The sequence below is a fragment of the Ovis canadensis genome, chromosome 2 (assembly GCF_042477335.2).
Source record: "Ovis canadensis isolate MfBH-ARS-UI-01 breed Bighorn chromosome 2, ARS-UI_OviCan_v2, whole genome shotgun sequence".
NCBI classification, from domain to species: Eukaryota; Metazoa; Chordata; class Mammalia; order Artiodactyla; family Bovidae; genus Ovis; species Ovis canadensis.
In genome coordinates, this window is record NC_091246.1 from 29,839,113 (window position 1) to 29,856,545 (window position 17,433).

At 40.9% G+C, this 17,433-nt stretch overlaps 1 protein-coding gene across 1 annotated transcript in view; it reads right to left on the bottom strand.

The window, feature by feature from the left end:
• HABP4 (hyaluronan binding protein 4) overlaps window positions 1-16,047 on the bottom strand; it is a 36,995-nt gene extending 20,948 nt beyond the window's left edge. The window contains exons 1-5 of the mRNA XM_069575735.1: window positions 15,543-16,047; window positions 10,932-11,094; window positions 3,271-3,432; window positions 2,990-3,058; window positions 720-803 (exon numbers count right to left, since the gene is read on the bottom strand). Coding sequence (XP_069431836.1) covers window positions 720-803; window positions 2,990-3,058; window positions 3,271-3,432; window positions 10,932-11,094; window positions 15,543-15,903 — 839 coding nt within the window. The 5' untranslated portion in view covers window positions 15,904-16,047. The remainder of the gene's footprint in view (window positions 1-719; window positions 804-2,989; window positions 3,059-3,270; window positions 3,433-10,931; window positions 11,095-15,542) is intronic.
• Between the last annotated feature and the right edge of the window lie 1,386 nt (window positions 16,048-17,433).

Sequence of the window (17,433 nt, forward strand, 5' to 3'; positions counted from 1 at the left end):
AGGTTGGTGGAGAGATGGCACCTCTATTTTACCATGAGGAAAGAAGCCCAGGAGACTGTGAAGTTCCCATCTCCTGGCTTCTGATTTCTCTGTGACATAGGAAGCAAAGTTGTATTCAGAAAATAAAAGAGGAGGTGTGAGTGTGGGAAGAAGGAGAAAGTGGGAAGCAATGTCAGGGCTTTGAAGGGACATAAGAACTGAATTGGTCATTGTAGTGGGTGAGGGGGAAGAGTGAATCCAAGAAATGGGCATTGCTGGGCAGTGTTGAGGGCTCATTTCAAAATGCAATGATCAGGAATTTACAGGAGTTCCCACCAGCCTGCTGAGGGACTTGCAGTACTCAGCCTGTGGGTGCAAGTAGAGAGATGGCAGATGGCTATCAGTGGTCTAGGAGGTGGATTCTGCTAGCAAGGTACTCATAGATCCCAAGGGCAAGGGTGCTAGAGATGGACTAAGGAACTAAGCTCCATGAAGAAAAGAGGGAAGGAGGGACCAGAAGAAAATAAAAGGACAAAGCATGGGAGTACTGATGAGAGAGAGACCAGTTACAGTACAGGCTGCTGGTGATTTGAATTAAGTAGTTTGATTATTCATTAACACATTAAGATCAATCATCTGCGATATGACTAAAGGCTGAGCTTCCTGTTCTATGAAGACTTCTTATAAATCTTTAAGAAAAAGACCAACAACCCAATGGGGAAAATGAATGAAATACCCACTTAGCTGGAGATTCATCCTCCAGGGGGCCCAGGGACTCCTCCACCACTGTGGTCTCTTCCATGGGGGCAGTCGGGTCCGTGTCACTGCAAAGCGACAAGAACCAGTCTAGTCAAACAAATCTGTTTACATCAATGCCCTTCTATATTCAAGACAGAAAAACACACACTTCAATGCCCTTTCTCCCTCAAGGAATTAGTATGTACATACAAGTAACCCACATCAAAATAAAAAGAGAAAAAAATGCTCTTAATTGCTAATCCATATAAATAATTTCCAAAAATATAAAAAGTATTTGACAAATACAAGTTTTTATTGATGGACTAAAATTAAAAACATATTGGAAAGGACCAGAACAACTATTCAAATCTGTTATTATCCTGCTGCTGCTGCTGCTAGGTCACTTCAGTCGTGTCCGACTCTGTGCGACTCCAGAGATGGCAGCCCACCAGGCTCCCCCGTCCCTGGGATTCTCCAGGCAAGAACACTGGAGTGGGTTGCCATTTCCTTCTCTAATGCATGAAGGTGAAAAGTGAAAGTGAAGTCGTTTAGTCATGTCTGACTCTTAGTGACCCCATGGACTGCAGCCCACCAGGCTCCTCCATCCATGGGATTTTCCAGGCAAGAGTACTGGAGTGGGGTGCCATAGCCTTCTCCAATACAATCTTATTATCCTAGGAAATTCCAAATATTAACAGGGACCATAAAAATTCTCAACATGTAAATCCTAAATGACTTATAATAGATAAGAATATGCCATATCAAACTTTAAAAAATGGCAAGAAAGTAGAAACATTCCCTATAAAAGAATGTGTAGGATTACCAAAAGCTGGTGATACCAGAAAAATAAGGCTTTGAAACATTAATTTATATACCATCACATCTAAATATACAATCTACAGATTAGAAATTAGAGCACAATGAAAAACAATTTGAATTTTAATTGCATAAGCTTAATTTTTATGTTGATATTAATCCTATATGAATATTGCTTTTTAAAAAAGTATTAGCAAAAGAAATTTCATTCTCATGAAACTCAGAGGGGCCTGGCGGATTACAGTCCATGGGGTCGCAAAGAACTGAACATGACTGAGTGACTAGGCACATGACTGGACTATATCATGGTGGCAAATCAAAATCTCAATGTATTAAATAAGAATTTAAAGTCTTATGCTACAAAAACCCATTCAATTACAGATTATTATCACCTAAGAGACTTTGTCCAATCCAAAATAAGTGCCATGGGGTATGTGTCATTTTAACACTGGGACAGACCAGCTACTAGGAGCACATTTTGGTCTCTTCCAAGGCCAATACTTACCTCTTAGAGTACGTAATCATTTAGAGCCAAAATGATTTTAAACTGAAATGCAAACTGAAATGAGGTGGTATTAAGTAAGGTGGTAGATCAGATGATTCAGAAGGTACTTGCATATTTTGAAAAATGTATTATCACAGTAAAACAAAACAAAATGAAAAGATCTGTAAACATTTAACAAGTTTCTTTTCAAGGACAACACAAATATGCAGTGGCAGTGAATCTGACTTTACATTTGCTGTTATCATATACATTTATTTTTAAGGATAAAAATTTAAGAAAAATAAGTGTATGTAAAAAACTTAAATTCTTCAAAAGAAGAAATGTGGAAGTCTTGATCTCCTCAAGCCTTCAAATTTGTGTAAAGTCTGCCCTATAACACATCCTGGAGCAACTCATTCCTCATATTTCCCTGCAGCCCTGAAATGACAGAAACAGCAGAACCAAGGACCTCCCCTAAATAGCAAAACTGGTTCAAATCTGAGATACCATAAAACCTCAGAGAAATGCCAGATTTGAACCTCAGGTGAAACCTGTCATTGAGTTTGGATCTTCAAATAATTTTATAAGATCAAGATGCAATACACATAAAAATTTGCAAAGTCACAGAGAAATAAAGTATAGAATATCCAGGAATTTTAAAAAAGCAATCTGACGCATAGGTAAATATACAGCGCCATGTGCTTGGGATATCAACAAATATACAAATTTGCTTGGCTAAAATAAGACAAAAGAATTTTGAAAGTGGTTTCAACTCTAACTACAACATAGCAAACCTGTTTTAAAAAGTTATCTCATGAAACAAAAGCTTAAATTCAATTTCTACATTAAGCACACAAATATAAAGATACCACAAGCATACCACAGAGGACATAATCTTCAAGACAGGCGAATAAAGGTCCAGATATTTCCACTTAATTGCAGGTTCACAGAAGATACATATTTGCACCATACCTGGTATCTCTACCTGATCCCCAGGTGCGAACTCCATATCCACCCATGTTGTCTTCAGTTCTGATTGCTCTAGACAAAGAAAGAATATTCCCTTAAACTAGAAACTAGTCTCCAGTCAATCTCCAAATTAGTAAAGTTGATCAGAAAAGCTGCCCCAGGATCAGCTCCTTCAGGAATAACTGCATACTAATATAAAGTCAACTAAATATTAAGACATACAGATTCACACCATATATTACATCGAGATCTTAAAGAGAAAATAGCATTACAAAGAAACTTACATTTTATCATTCCCACCGTATCTCTCAAATTCTCGTTTCCCTCTCTGGTCAAAACCGTCAAAAGCTCTGTTCCCAGGGCCACCTCTGCCTCTGCTTCGCATGCCCCCTCTTGGGCCTCCACGTCCTCTCAGTGGTCTGTCTCGATCAAACCTGTCAATTGGTCTAGGAAGAAATGCGTACCATAAAAAGTGGTGAACTGAATTAAAGAGCTAAGGCCTTTTTTTTTTTTTTTTGAGGAAAAAAAATTTTAGAAGTTCATTATGGCTATAGTATGTTGGAAAGAACTTGTGGCTTGAATAATAAATTAATGGTTAAATTTTACTAAAAACATACCACCTTTGACACAGTTGTGTGCTCTTGGCATGCAGTTTATTAATTATAACTAGTGCCCACAGATGAGGAAAATAGCTGAAGATGATGTCCTTGTTGTTAAATCCAGTAGCCACTTCTGTCTCTAGGTCATTTGACCCCTATGCATCATTTGATACTGCCAACAACTAGTTTTCCTCTGCTCTTTCTGGTTTCCCTTTCCCTGTTTGTCCTTAAAAAGTTCTTTTTGCAATAGGTAACATCCAAACATATACAAGGTACTCATCCTGCTTCTTGGGCACCCAATTCAACTTCTCAGAGCCAGGCACTGCAGTCACATATAAAGAAAGGTTCCACACTTTGTCTTTTTAAGGAATGTGTCTTGGATACCCTTCTTCTGGATACCCACCCATTTGTCTTTAAGAATATCAGCATTCCAGCCTCCCCACTGCTGCATGCACCATCCTCATCTCTATGCTATTGATATGTGACCCCTTCATGTGCCCCTGTGTCTCTCATTTGGGGATCTCTGATTTTCGGTCATAAAGACAGTTACTTCTTGGACATTTCTCCGTGTCACCTCATGTCCCTGAAGATACATGACCAACGCTAACCAAGGGCTTAGTGTTGTGCTCCCTCTGTGGTCCCTAACTCACATCACAGAAGTATCCAAGCAAAGAATCTGCCTTTTCTCTTCCCCTGCCACATCCCCTGGGTCCAGGGCCTGACTGTGCACTTCTCCTCACTGCTCTCTGCTACCATCTGGTCACGGTCACTCTTTATGGGGACTTGTTTCTCCTCTACCAGACCCAAAGCTTCTGCAGGAAGAATCTCATCTTTTTCATTGTTAAACCTTAGTTTAATAAGATAAATTATGTATTTTTTAATTTGTCAAGACTTTGAAAAACATTGAAAGCAACAAATTATTGAAATCTAGTGACATTAGTGGCTCAAACACCGGGACTGGAGATGTATTTCAGGGCTGAAAATGTTACATTAAAAAGCAACTATAGATCGTGGATAAAAACACACAAAATTCACAATTCTCCTTACTCAAAAAGATGAAAAAATACAGAAGCACTGATCATTAACTTTATGCCAGTCTCTTTCAAGAAACATCACCCTAAATCAGTTTCCCAAGTTGGCTTTTTCTGTCTCCCACCTCCTCGGACCAAAACCAAAATTTTAAATGGAGACTGTTGTAGAATATGATTCCACATTACAGTAAACATCTAAAGCAGAGTTATAAAACAATAATAAATGAAAAGTAACACAGTAAGTTCTTAACCGGAAAGCTGGACAGGGCCATAAAAGGCATCTACCTAAAAACTGAGAGGAAATGAAGCATAAAAGCATATGTGGAAAATAATGCCAGCAGTAAAAATTAGGTTTAAATGTACATGAAATCTAGCTGAGATACTGATAAAATAACAAATTCATTAAAAATATGATAGTAACTAAAACTGGTCCCCAAAACAGCTTTGTGGTCTGGTTTATTTTAATCCCTTAAATAATTTTTTTTTATCCCACAGGTTTACCCCACCTCTACCCCACCTCCCAGTTAAAAATATTCTCAAGTGCTTCCTTACAATTCCCTTCTTATAAAAGATATCCTCTATTTCTTTATAGGTTGGTAAGCATTGAGGAATCCTCGACTCCACTTAGGAAGCTTTGTTGTGACATACAAGCAAAAAGAAAACAATATTGCACTGGGCCAACCATCCCATCCCACTTTTCAGTTCCATTCAGTTCAATCACTCAGTCGTGTCCGACTCTTTGTGACCCCATAGACCGCAGCATGCCAGGCCTCCCTGTCCACCAACTGCTGAAGTTTACCCAAATTCATGTCAATTGAGTCAGTGATGCCATCCAACCATCTCATCCTCTGTCGTCCCCTTCTCCTCCTGCCCTCAATCTTTCCCAGCATCAGGGAAAGCATCTTTTCAAATGAGTCAGCTCTTCTCATCAGGTGGCCAAAGTATTGGAGTTTCAGCTTCAACATCAATCCTTCCAAAGAACACTCAGGACTGATCTCCTTTAGGATGGACTAGTTAGATCTCCTCGCAGTCCAAGGGATTCTCAAGCGTATTTTCCAACACCACAGTTCAAAAGCACCACTTCTTCAACGCTCAGCTTTCTTTATAGTCCAACTCTCACACCCATACATGACTACTAGAAAAACCATAGCCTTCACTAGACGGACCTTTGTCAGCAAAGTAATGTCTCTGCTTTTTAATATGCTGTCTAGGTTGGTCATAACTTTCCTTCTAAGGAGTAAGTGTCTTTTAATTTCATGGCTGCAGTCACCATCTGCAGTGATTTTGGAGCCAAAAAACATAAAGGCTCCCACTGTTTCCAGTTTCCCCATCTATTACATCCCTGTAATCTACTCTCTTACTGTAGTCCTAATAAGTAGACATGGGTACAGGTTTTACAGGTAAAGGGAATGAAGTTCATGGAGGGAGAAATTGGGAGTTAATGTTTAATGGGTATAACTTGGGAAGATGAAAAGTTTTCTGGAGGTGGCTAGTGGTGATGGTTGCACAACAATCAGAATGTATTTAATGCCACTGCACTGTACACTAAACATGTGATGCATCATCATGTGTGCCTGTTCAGTCGTGTCCAACTCTTTGTGACCCCATGGACTGTAGCCTACCAGGCTCCTCTGTCCATGCGATTTTCCAGGCAAGAATACTGGAGTGGGTTGCCATTTCCTACTCCAAAGGATCTTTCTGACCCAGGGATTGAACCTGCATCTCTTGCATCTCCCCCATTGGCAGGCAGATTCTTTATCATTTTACTACAAGTTTTAAGGCTCCAGGAGTTGGTGATGGACAGGGAAGCCTGGCATGCTGTAGTCCATGGGGTCGCAAAGAGTCAGACATGAATGAGCAACTGAACTGAACTAAACAAGTTTTAAAAATTCTTTCTGGTGAGGAAGAAAAAAAAAATTTAGACTTCTGAGTAAGTGATTCTTTTAGAACTGGAGCTGACCTTAAATGACCAGAAGTAAACTGCAGAAAGAGCCAAAGAAAGAATCAAACTGTATGGAGTCAGAATAATTATCCAGACTAATTTCCTAACAGTCTGATCTAAGAGCTTACTTAAGAGTTCCTCATTTGTACCACTTCACACTAGTCAGAATGGCTGTGATCCAAAAATCTGCAAGCAATAAATGCTGGAGAGGGTGTGGAGAAAAGGGAACCCTCCTACACTGTTGGTGGGAATGCAAACTAGTACAGCCACTATGGAGAACAGTGCGGAGATTCCTTAAAAAACTGCAAATAGAACTACCTTATGACCCAGCAATCCCACTGCTGGGCATACACACCGAGGAAACCAGAATTGAAAGAGACACACGTACCCCAATGTTCATCGCAGCACTGTTTATAATAGCCAGGACATGGAAACAACCTAGATGTCCATCAGCAGATGAATGGATAAGAAAGCTGTGGTACATATACACAATGGAGTATTACTCAGCCGTTAAAAAGAATTCATTTGAATCAGTTCTGATGAGATGGATGAAACTGGAGCCGATTATACAGAGTGAAGTAAGCCAGAAAGAAAAACACCAATACAGTATACTAACACATATACATGGAATTTAGAAAGATGGCAATGACGACCCTGTATGCAAGACAGCAAAAGAGACACAGATGTGTATAACGGACTTTTGGACTCAGAGGGAGAGGGAGAGGGTGGGATGATTTGGGAGAATGACATTCTAACATGTATACTATCATGTAAGAATTGAATCGCCAGTCTATGTCTGACGCAGGATACAGCATGCTTGGGGCTGGTGCATGGGGATGACCCAGAGAGATGTTATGGGGAGGGAGGTGGGAGGGGGGTTCATGTTTGGGAACGCATGTAAGAATTAAAGATTTTAAAATTAAAAAAATAAAAAACTAAAAAAATTTTAAAAAAAAAGAGTTCCTCATTTGGAGAATAAAGAAAAATCTTACTGCATTAAAAACAGTAGCTGCATTCCCAGAATATATACATGTGACACGATTGATCTCTGTACCTAAGCCACATGACAGTTACTTGCAGCACCATCCATGGCTATTGCTTCTATGTGAAAACTATGTTCTGCTCTAAGGGAATAAAAATCCATGCCACTAAAACTCTGGGTATATCCTTATCCATAAATTGAGAGGACTGAATTAAGTAGTCTGTTAAGATTATCGAAATCCTATATACAATAAACATGCTCAATAAACATGTATAGATATCAAATAAACAAAGATCAAATTTTATCATACTGAAGTCTACAGAAAGTGCTACGAGAAATGCTCTTATAGATTACTATTAACAGCAACAGAATAAGCTGACATGTTACTAGCATGGTGATTTGCCACTATGTAATAGTCCCCTCCAATTTTTGTTTGTTTCACACTACAGGTACCAATCCAACCTCACACTGAAGTACCAGCTGGGTCCCAGATTTGGATACATGATACTCAGTGGAGAACCACTGCTTTAAGACCCTAATTGGGATTCCTACTTTAAGAACTACATCTAGGAAAGGCCTTGTATGTGTAAAAGGCTGCTCACTGAGTATTATTCATGAAGCAAAAAGCTGAAAGCTGAGCAAAGATCCAATGCTAATGGAATAATTACATTGTAATACTCCTAACAAAAGATCATAACAGAACCATTAGAAATGCTTACCAACACTGTCCATGACATCATCGTTAATGACTTCTACTTGTCGAGTGGAAAAGAAAGAATATAGAGTACTCAGTGTACATGAACTGGTGAAGAGTTAAACAGTAGTCATCTTAAATGGTAAAAGAGTGGTTTAAATTTTTTTAAATTTTATTCATTTTCCGAATTTTCTAAAGTGACTATAAAATTACTTTTACTAAAGATCTTATGGCTGCTTATCAAATGAAAAGTATTTTTTAAGAAAAGAGAAAATTATCTTTTCTGATAGTGTAAGACTTCACAAAAAATATTTTCAAATTTCCTTGAAAGTAAACATTTCCTACATATTCCTAATATGATACACTGGGAAGGACACAGACATCACACTTCTAATGTATCCCTGCCAAAATGCAGAACCTTGTCTCATGAGGAAACAGCAGGCAATCTCAAATCTGGACTGTTCTACAGAATAACTGGTTGATGTTCTTCAAAAATGTCAACTCCATAAATAAATGAAAAACTAAAGAGCTGTCTTAAGACTAAATGCAATACATGGAACCTCACTGGCGATCCAGTGGTTAAGAATTAGCGTTCTGATGCAGGGGATGTGGGTCCAATCCCTGGTCAGGGGGAACTAAGCCATGGGGCAACTAAGCCCAACTGGAGAGCCGGTGCATTCTAGAGCCCATGCTCTGTAAGAGAAGCCCATGTGCCCTAATGAGAGAAGCCCCCATGCACCACAACAAAGACCCAAAGCAGCCTAAATAAATACATAAGTAAATGTAATGCACATTCCTGGACTCTGAACTGATTTTTTTTTCTTTTGCTAGCATATTAAAAAACAGAGATATTACTTTGCCAACAAAGGTCCATCTAGTCAAGGCTATGGTTTTTCCAGGAGTCATGTGTGGATGTGAGAGTTGGACTGTGAAGAAAGCCAAGCACCGAAGAATTGATGCTTTTGAACTGTGGTGCTGGAGAAGACTCTTGTGAGTCCCTTGGACTGCAAGGAGATCCAACCAGTCCATCCTAAAGGAGACCAGTCCTGGGTGTTCATTGGAAGGATTGATGCTGAAGCTGAAACTCCAATACTTTGGCCACCTCATGCGAAGAGTTGACTCATTGGAAAAGACTCTGATGCCGGGAGGGATTTGGGGCAGGAAGAGAAGGGGACAATAGAGGATGAGATGGCTGGATGGCATCACTGACTCGATGGACATGAATTTGGGTGAACTCCAGGAGTTGGTGATGGACAGGGAGGACTGGCATGCTGCGATTCATGGGGTCGCAAAGATCAGACACGACTGAGCGACTGAACTGAACTGAAAGGCATATTAATAGGACAATTGGTATAGTTTCAGTAGTCTATAGATTACATGATTCAGATAATTAGATTGTAAGTATTGCACCAATGTTAATGAGTTTGATAACTGAACCATGTTTTTAGGAAACATTTCTGCATCTTATTCTCAAAAGCCAAAGAAAAAAGGTGTGTGTGTGTGTGTGTGTAACAGAGAGAGAAAAGGAGAAAGAGGAGGGGAGAGAAAGGGAGGAGTATGACAAAGAAAAGGTGGTAAAAAGTTTTTGGAGAAACTGGATGGATTTTGGGGGATTTCTTATACAATTCTTGCAACTTTCTGTAAATCATCCCTGAATAAGGCATTTTTTTCATGTTAATATATAAAGACTTATCCTTTAAAAACAACTCATAATTTTGCTACTAAAAAAGCTAGAAACCTGAGTTATAATTTCTTTATTTGTACAGAATAAATCCCTGAAGTAGGGGGAAAATACACAAATGCTTCCCCTTGCAGCTCTGATCTAGAAGGCTTTCTGTAAGCAAGCAGACTATAGTCGTTGCATAGCTAATTTGAACTAATCACCCCAAAAAAGCAGAATTAAACCTTTCTCTTGCCTTCATCCTCTAACATGGTGGCAGATATACCATCTCTGTTTTGAATGTGTAACGAAATATGTAGTCAAGAAGTTAAAAGACTTTGGGAACAACACAGCCCTTGACATTAAACTGTACACTATTCTAGTCTCTTTTAGCTTTTTAAACTTTCTATTCCTTTAAATGTGATTCACAAGCAGTTTTGCTTTAACCTAAATCTGGTGCTATGTAGGTTTAATAATTAAAAACTTGAGGCAGCAAGTATCCATCCTGTTAATACTAAGCATAAGACATTAAGAACTGCTTCCTGTGTTCAGGTGGGTATGATAGCCTACATACTGCCATATTACTCAGACTGTATCAGCCTGAGACCATCTTCCAGGTCAGAGCACTCTCTAGAGAAGGCATGGAAGCCTTAAACTGGCATCACACATTCTATCTGTTTTTTGGTCAAATTTCATCATAAATTTGTTTAAATTCATTAGTGGCCCAAATTAGTTCTACTAAATCAAGAACATAATTATACCTCTGGCCTAAACTTCAAAAGAAAATTTAGCATACTTCTGTATAGTTTGTTTATAAGAACGTCTTTCAAAGTTATCAATAAATTATCCACTTTTTATTTTGTAATCATTTCCTGAACCAACGGAAGATCCTTCATGTGTTACCTAAAGCAGTGTGATTTGTTAGTTAGACTGGCAAACTATTCCCAGGACTAGCACCACCAAAAGTTTGCAAAGGCTCATATCCTCTGAAAATCCTGGTTCCTCCAACCCTCTAAGCTGAGGTCTGCAGTACCTACTTTTCATCTGTAAACTTCTCAGGTGTAAAATCCGCCTGCCTCTCGGTGTCATAGGGTCGATATTCCCTGTAGGATCTCCGCTCTGCTCTATCAAGCGTCACCTCTGTCCCTCGGCTATCATTCCATCCTTGCTGCTCCCCTCTTCTGGGAGTTCGCTTCTGGCCTGAGAGGGAGAAATCAAAGGGGAGAACTAGAACCCAAAGTCTGCAGCAGCACGTTATTACAAGTACTTTTAAATTTCACTTTTCTAGAAATCAATGTCATAGGAAAATTTGGGAAGTTTGAAAAACTTCAGAGAAGAAAAAAAGTTGCTGATACTACTACTGCTCAGAGTTGTCTTTTAATAAAACTTTGACATTACCATTGAAGCATATGCTTTCCCTTATGTCCTATAAACTATGATAAGATAAACTATACCAACTAACCTACAATTAAGTGTCTCACAATGACTTTGTGATAGCTATTGAAGATATATATCAACTACATTTCACAAGAGCAGCTTTATCAAAACATGGTAGTTAAGGTCTTTCCAGAAAAGTAAAAGACAAATACCCTGTATTTGGAATCCCACCTATAGTTTATCATTCATTACCTACTAAAGTTTTCATTTTTAAATAGTTTGTATCATTATAAATTTTCTCATTTGAAAACAGATTTTCCTGTTCTTTGATGGGATTTATACATTTATAATCACACTTCTCAAATATGAGGCCAAGTTGGTATTTGCCAACTCATGGAAGGGCCAGCCAGCATTTGAAGGGGTATCTCCTGTCCATGGAGAGGCCGGCACTGAGGAGGCTGGGGCTGGGGCCACTCCAGTGTTCCCTGTTCTCCCTTCATCCTTCTCAGTTTTGACACTTAAAAAATTTTCAGCAGATTCTACGTCTTAAGGCATCTATTGTTTGATAAATATCAATGTATTATGAAGAACATTGTTACTTCTTAAATAATCTTCCAAAAATATGTTTATTCTTTCCTTGTATACATTTAGTAGGTCTCCATCTCCAATATTATGTATAATTCTTATTTTAGTAGCTTTTTCTTGGTATAAGTCACCCTTCACATTCATTGTATGGTTATAAAAATATATTAAATGTATTTGAATTAATGGGTATTATTTAAACTATTGGGTTCCTTTCTTACTTAGGAGATACTCATGACTCTTAAAGAATATATGTTTACCTGTATTCTATTTTCCCATTTAACATTTTCTATCAAAAGTTTATAAAGAAGGCACATGTAAATATTAACCCAGTTTCAATAGCTTACTGACCTCATTTTAAAGCAAAAATCATGTTTGTAACATCACTAACACAAAACTGCTCAATTTATTACTTGTTAGTTAATTACTTGAAATGTGAAATGTTACACAATAGATCTAAGTTCAATCTTAAGTTAATGTCCCATAACCTAGGAAACGCTCAAATCTGATTTGAATCCTGAAGCCACAATCTAAACTTGTGACATGTTTAGGATACAGGAAAGCTGTTATCATGAATAAAGCATTATGCTTTTATTTCAGAAATAAAACAGAGACCAACACTCATACCCAGCTGTCCAGGAGTATGCAAAGCCATATCCAAGGGCACACATGTTACTAAGAGAGATCAAATTTGGAAGAGGCATTTAAAATGCAAGGCAAAAATGTTATTATGAAAGTTAACTAACAAGTTGAAACTGTAACAGACTATGACATAATAGCCATCAGCAAGTACCTCAATAGTAATACTTTTCCCTCAATGTAAAAAGTTATTTTAATACAGTTTCAAATTTCCTATCCATAATCTATAACTTATACTAAATATCTCCACTTAATCATACTTAAGAGCTTATTTCCACCTTCCAGTTTTCAAAGTTATGTTTAAAACTGTATCAATTAAATTTGGAATTCATCATTCAAAACTTAAAATGACATTTGCTACATACTTTATACTACAGCATCTTCCAGAGCTTCTGTGTATAAGTTGAAAAGCATTAAATATGACCTGATAATTATTAGAATAATTATCAATACCCTGCAAACATTTCATTTTCCTTCCAAAATCCAAAAAACAAAGATAATAGAGGTCCAGTTTTTCCCACAACTTACTACTAAGAGATCAGGACTGCAACTGAAGCTAGTCATTCTGTGCTGGATCAGCAGCTCCAAGTGGATAATGCAAACACTGAATTTTACTAGCCCTTTCGAAATAAAAGGCTGGCATATGCAGTCTGATCACTGATCTAACCCCAGCCCACATAAAGAGACAGAATACTGTAAAATTTACAGTACGATTTCCCTGAAATAAAGTTGAGCTTTGACTTGGAGAAGTTCTGAAAAGCCAGGAATAGCAAAGCTGAAACAGCCTCTGAAGAATTAAGAATAAATTTTTTGAGTAACGGTCTATATTGTTAAATAGTGAGGGATATTAAAAATCTATTTCTATGGGAAAATCTTATGATTTTCACATCCTTTTGTGACTAATGTTTGTTAATATGTCAAACTTGTTTTGACTTTGACTCTTGTCTACACTAAGCATTCACTTTTAATAGCCAAATAAACTTTAAAAATTTTAGTGTTAGAGAAGTACAGTCCATATCAATTAGGGTTACAAAACCTTAAGAGGGTAGCTCTCTAACACCCATTACAGATAAATTCAGTACAGTAACTGCACAAATGAAAATTAATGAGCTGTTTGCTCCTAAAATAACACACTTGAAAAAGAACTAGAACTACAAAACTTCCATTCTAACTACAAAATTAACTAAAGTTCTTTAATACAGATCTCAAAAACCAGATCACCTGGATTATAAACAATTGACAGAAAAAGTTATTAGCATACTACATTATAATGCGATGTTTATTTATTATGCTAAATGCAGGCTGCAACTGAGTTTATAACATCTGAAATTTAGGGGAAAAAAAGAAGTAGCTCTGTGCATTTATATGTGTAAATACAAAGTGTTAACAGTAAGAAAAGTATGCATTTTCACTTTACTTCATACACTTCTGAATTGTTTAAAATACAACAAAAATGCATGACAATTTTACTAGTAAAAAGGTTAAAAAGCAATATATTAACAGAGAAAACTAAATTCTGTTTCTCATGAAAAGATAATACATATTTTCACTTGTTAAAAAATAAAGCTTAGCCTGTCCAATTATTTTATTACTATGATATTTATCTAAATAGATTTAAGAGAAAAATAGAACATATACAAAATGTACAATATATCTCAAGTCTCACTCACTGTTTAAATAGGCTTATATATGTACTTGCCTATCAAGAAATCTTGGGATATCTAAACGGCACTTAAAATAATTGTCAATATTATAATGACTTAATTTTCTGATTCTCAAGAGATATTGCTGGATTGAACTCTGCACAGATAGAGGTAAACATTACCTAGCTGCAGAAGTCAGGGCACCAACACTCAAGTCAGGAATTATTCTCTCAGGACTGGGCTGACAATTTTTATCAAGTAAGCAAGGAACAAGCCAGTAAAGCCGAGTTGAATACACTCCCAAACACTGGCTGGAGTGGTCGAATCATGCATCTTAAAACTTTTTTCTGAAACCTTAGGACCACTATTTTATTTTTGGAAAACAGGGGAAACACAGGTGGAATCTTGGAGGCTTTACCACTGAAGCAGTTCAGGTGAGAAACGACTCTTGAGCACCATCCATGCCTAGATGCAGTCAATAGTACACCAAGCTTTGCACCGGCCATTCTGGCTAAGCAGGGAGTGGGGAACTTTGCATATTCTTGTTGAAAAGGTTAAAAACGCTTTTCTTAAAGCAGCCTGAGTTAATGACAAGTTACACAAGCCATCAACACTACTTGCTGTATTGAAAACCCGTGCGGGGTGACTGTTGTAAGCCACCGCAAGGGAGGTGGATGGGTGAAGGCACAGAGCTTGGAAGGCGCTGGGGACCCCGCGTCAACCCCCGCCGCATTCTGCTCGGGGCCCTGACGTCACAGCCCACCCCCGCGGTCACCCAGGCCTTCCCTCCATCACAGAGGCCCTAGCTCCTCACCCCGGCGATCCTTTCACACACCCCGAGTTCTCGCCGCCACCCCCAGGGGCCGGGTGCGCCCTCCTCCATTCTCCCTAAGAGGCACTCCCCTCCCTCCTTTCCACGACGCTTCTTTTCGCCTCCCGACGCGAATCTTGCAGAGGTTCGGCTGGAGGATGGAGAAGGTCCCTGCTAGTTTTAGATCTGAGAGCCCTCGGGCAACGACCCCAGTGTTCACCCTCATACACCACCCAAGAAATATCCCTCAACTTTGCCCAACTTGTAAAGGCTCAGTGCCACCGTTCAGAAACCCCCTACTCCAAGCCTGCACTCTCCTTCGCTCCCAGAATGGACTGGGAAAGGCCAGAAGGGGCGTGACACTCCCCCTACCCTGTCCTTTTTCCCACCTTCCTCAGCCACTGGGACCCTCAACTTCGGTCAACTCTTCCCAGCGCCCCCTTCCCTTTCTGGAACAGGTTCCAGCGACCCCAGTCTCGCAGTAGCAGGTCCTGGGGCAGCTGAGGAGGAGTGACCTCCATGACCCCATTCTCCTTCCCCTCCCCGCCCACCGCGCCCACCCTGGGACACCCAGGTGCTGGGCTGGGCGCGCGTACCGGGCGGCTGCGGGCCGCCCCCTGGGCTATCTGGCGGTTGCGAGCTGGGGGCCGGGAGGCTCTTGCGCTCCTTCTGGGACTCCCTCCGGCCGCCGCCCGCGCCGGGTCTGTGGCCCGAGGCCCCAGCCGGGCTCCTGCCGCCGCGGTTGCCAGCCCCGGCCGCCGCCGCCGCCGCCTCGTCGCGCCTCTTGCGCTGCAGCTGCTGCTGGCGCCGGCGTTCGGCCTCGCGCAGGATGTCGAACGGGTCAGACTCATCGTCTAGCAGCTGGTGGAAGCGGTTGGCCACGACGCAGCCGAAACTCTCCTGCATCGCGGCGCCTGCGGCAGCCGCAGCCACAGGACTTCCCAGAGCGCCCTTCATGCCGCCGCGGCCACTGCGGGCCCGCCGCGGGCAGCCCACGCGAGCGAGTCTTAGCGAAGCCGGCGATGAAGACCCATCCTACCCGCAGCTACTGCCCTCCCAACCCTGCCCTGCCCAGTCCCGTCCCTCCCAGCGCCCGCCCCCGCACAGCCGCCGCCGCCGCCCGCCTAGCTGCTTCCCACCAGCCAATCAGCGCACGAGGGCACGCCCCCTTTCCTAGCCGGCACGCCTGGAAGCCCAATCAGAGGCCGGCTGCTGTCACGTCAGGCGACCTCTATGCCCCGCCCCACGACTCAGCAGGGAGGGGCTGGACCCAAGGGGCGGAGCTGCTGGGAGGAGCAACGAATCTTGTGGTCCAGGCTGCTGGGCCATGCTGGTGGGTCACGGCCGTCATTTGTGTTTTCTCTGAGACTGGGTCCACATTTATCATCTTCCACTCTTCTTTGAAGTGTATATATTGATTCGACAACTATATAATGTACACTTACTATGTGCCAGGTGTTATGTTGTAGGAGATACTAGCTCCCTGTTTCGGAAGATCTTAGTCTTAAGGCAGAAAAGTGCCCTGAAGGAAAGGCACAGACTTCTCTATGACCTACTTAAGAAGCTTGGAGAGGCTTTCCCGCGGGAATGACGGTTAAGCTGAGATATGAAGGATAGCAAGGGCCAGGAGTAATGGCAAGCGCACAAGTCTGAGGTGGGGTGGAAAGCTCAAAGAAAACCAGTTAAATGAATTGCTAAGAGTTGGGGAGTTGGCATCACTGATGCGATGGACATGAGTTTGAGTTGGCTCCAGGAGTTGGTGATAGACAGGGAAGCCTGGTGTGCTGAAGTCCGTGGGGTCTCAAAGGATCGGACACGACTGAGCGACTGAACTGACTGAAGAGTTGCTGCTGCTGCTGCTGCTGGTGCTGGTAAGTATCTTCAGTCGTGTCCGACTCTGTGCGACCCCATAGACAGCAGCCCACCAGGCTCCTCTGTCCCCGGGATTCTCCAGGCAAAAACACTGGAGTGGGCTGCCGTTTCCTTCTCTAATGCATGTATGCATGCTAAGTCGCTTCAGTCGCGTACGACTCTGTGCGACCCCGTGTAGATCAGCCCACCAGGCTCCCCTGTCCACGGGATTATCTAGGCAGGAATACTGGAGTGGGTTGCCATTTCCTTCTCCAGACTGAAGAGTTGGGGAAGAGCCTTATTTTGGTCTTTATTCCAGGAGCAGCAGGAAGCAAATTTTAAGCATGAGCATGTGTTTAAAAAGGCCACCTTAGCTGTAATGTGAAGAACTATGTTGGTGGGAGGTCAAATTAGATGCAGGGAAATCAAGCTGAAGATTCCTACAGAGCTACATGGAAAAGGTGATGATAATGACTTGGAGTAGGATACTGTCAGTGGAGGTGAAAAGAGTAGTAGATCCAAGAGCTATTTTGGAGGTTATATCAACAGGACTCGATGATGGACTAGATACAGCTGGTGAGGAAAAAGAATATGATGACTCCTGTTTTTCTGGCTCTTACAACTGGAATGGTGGTG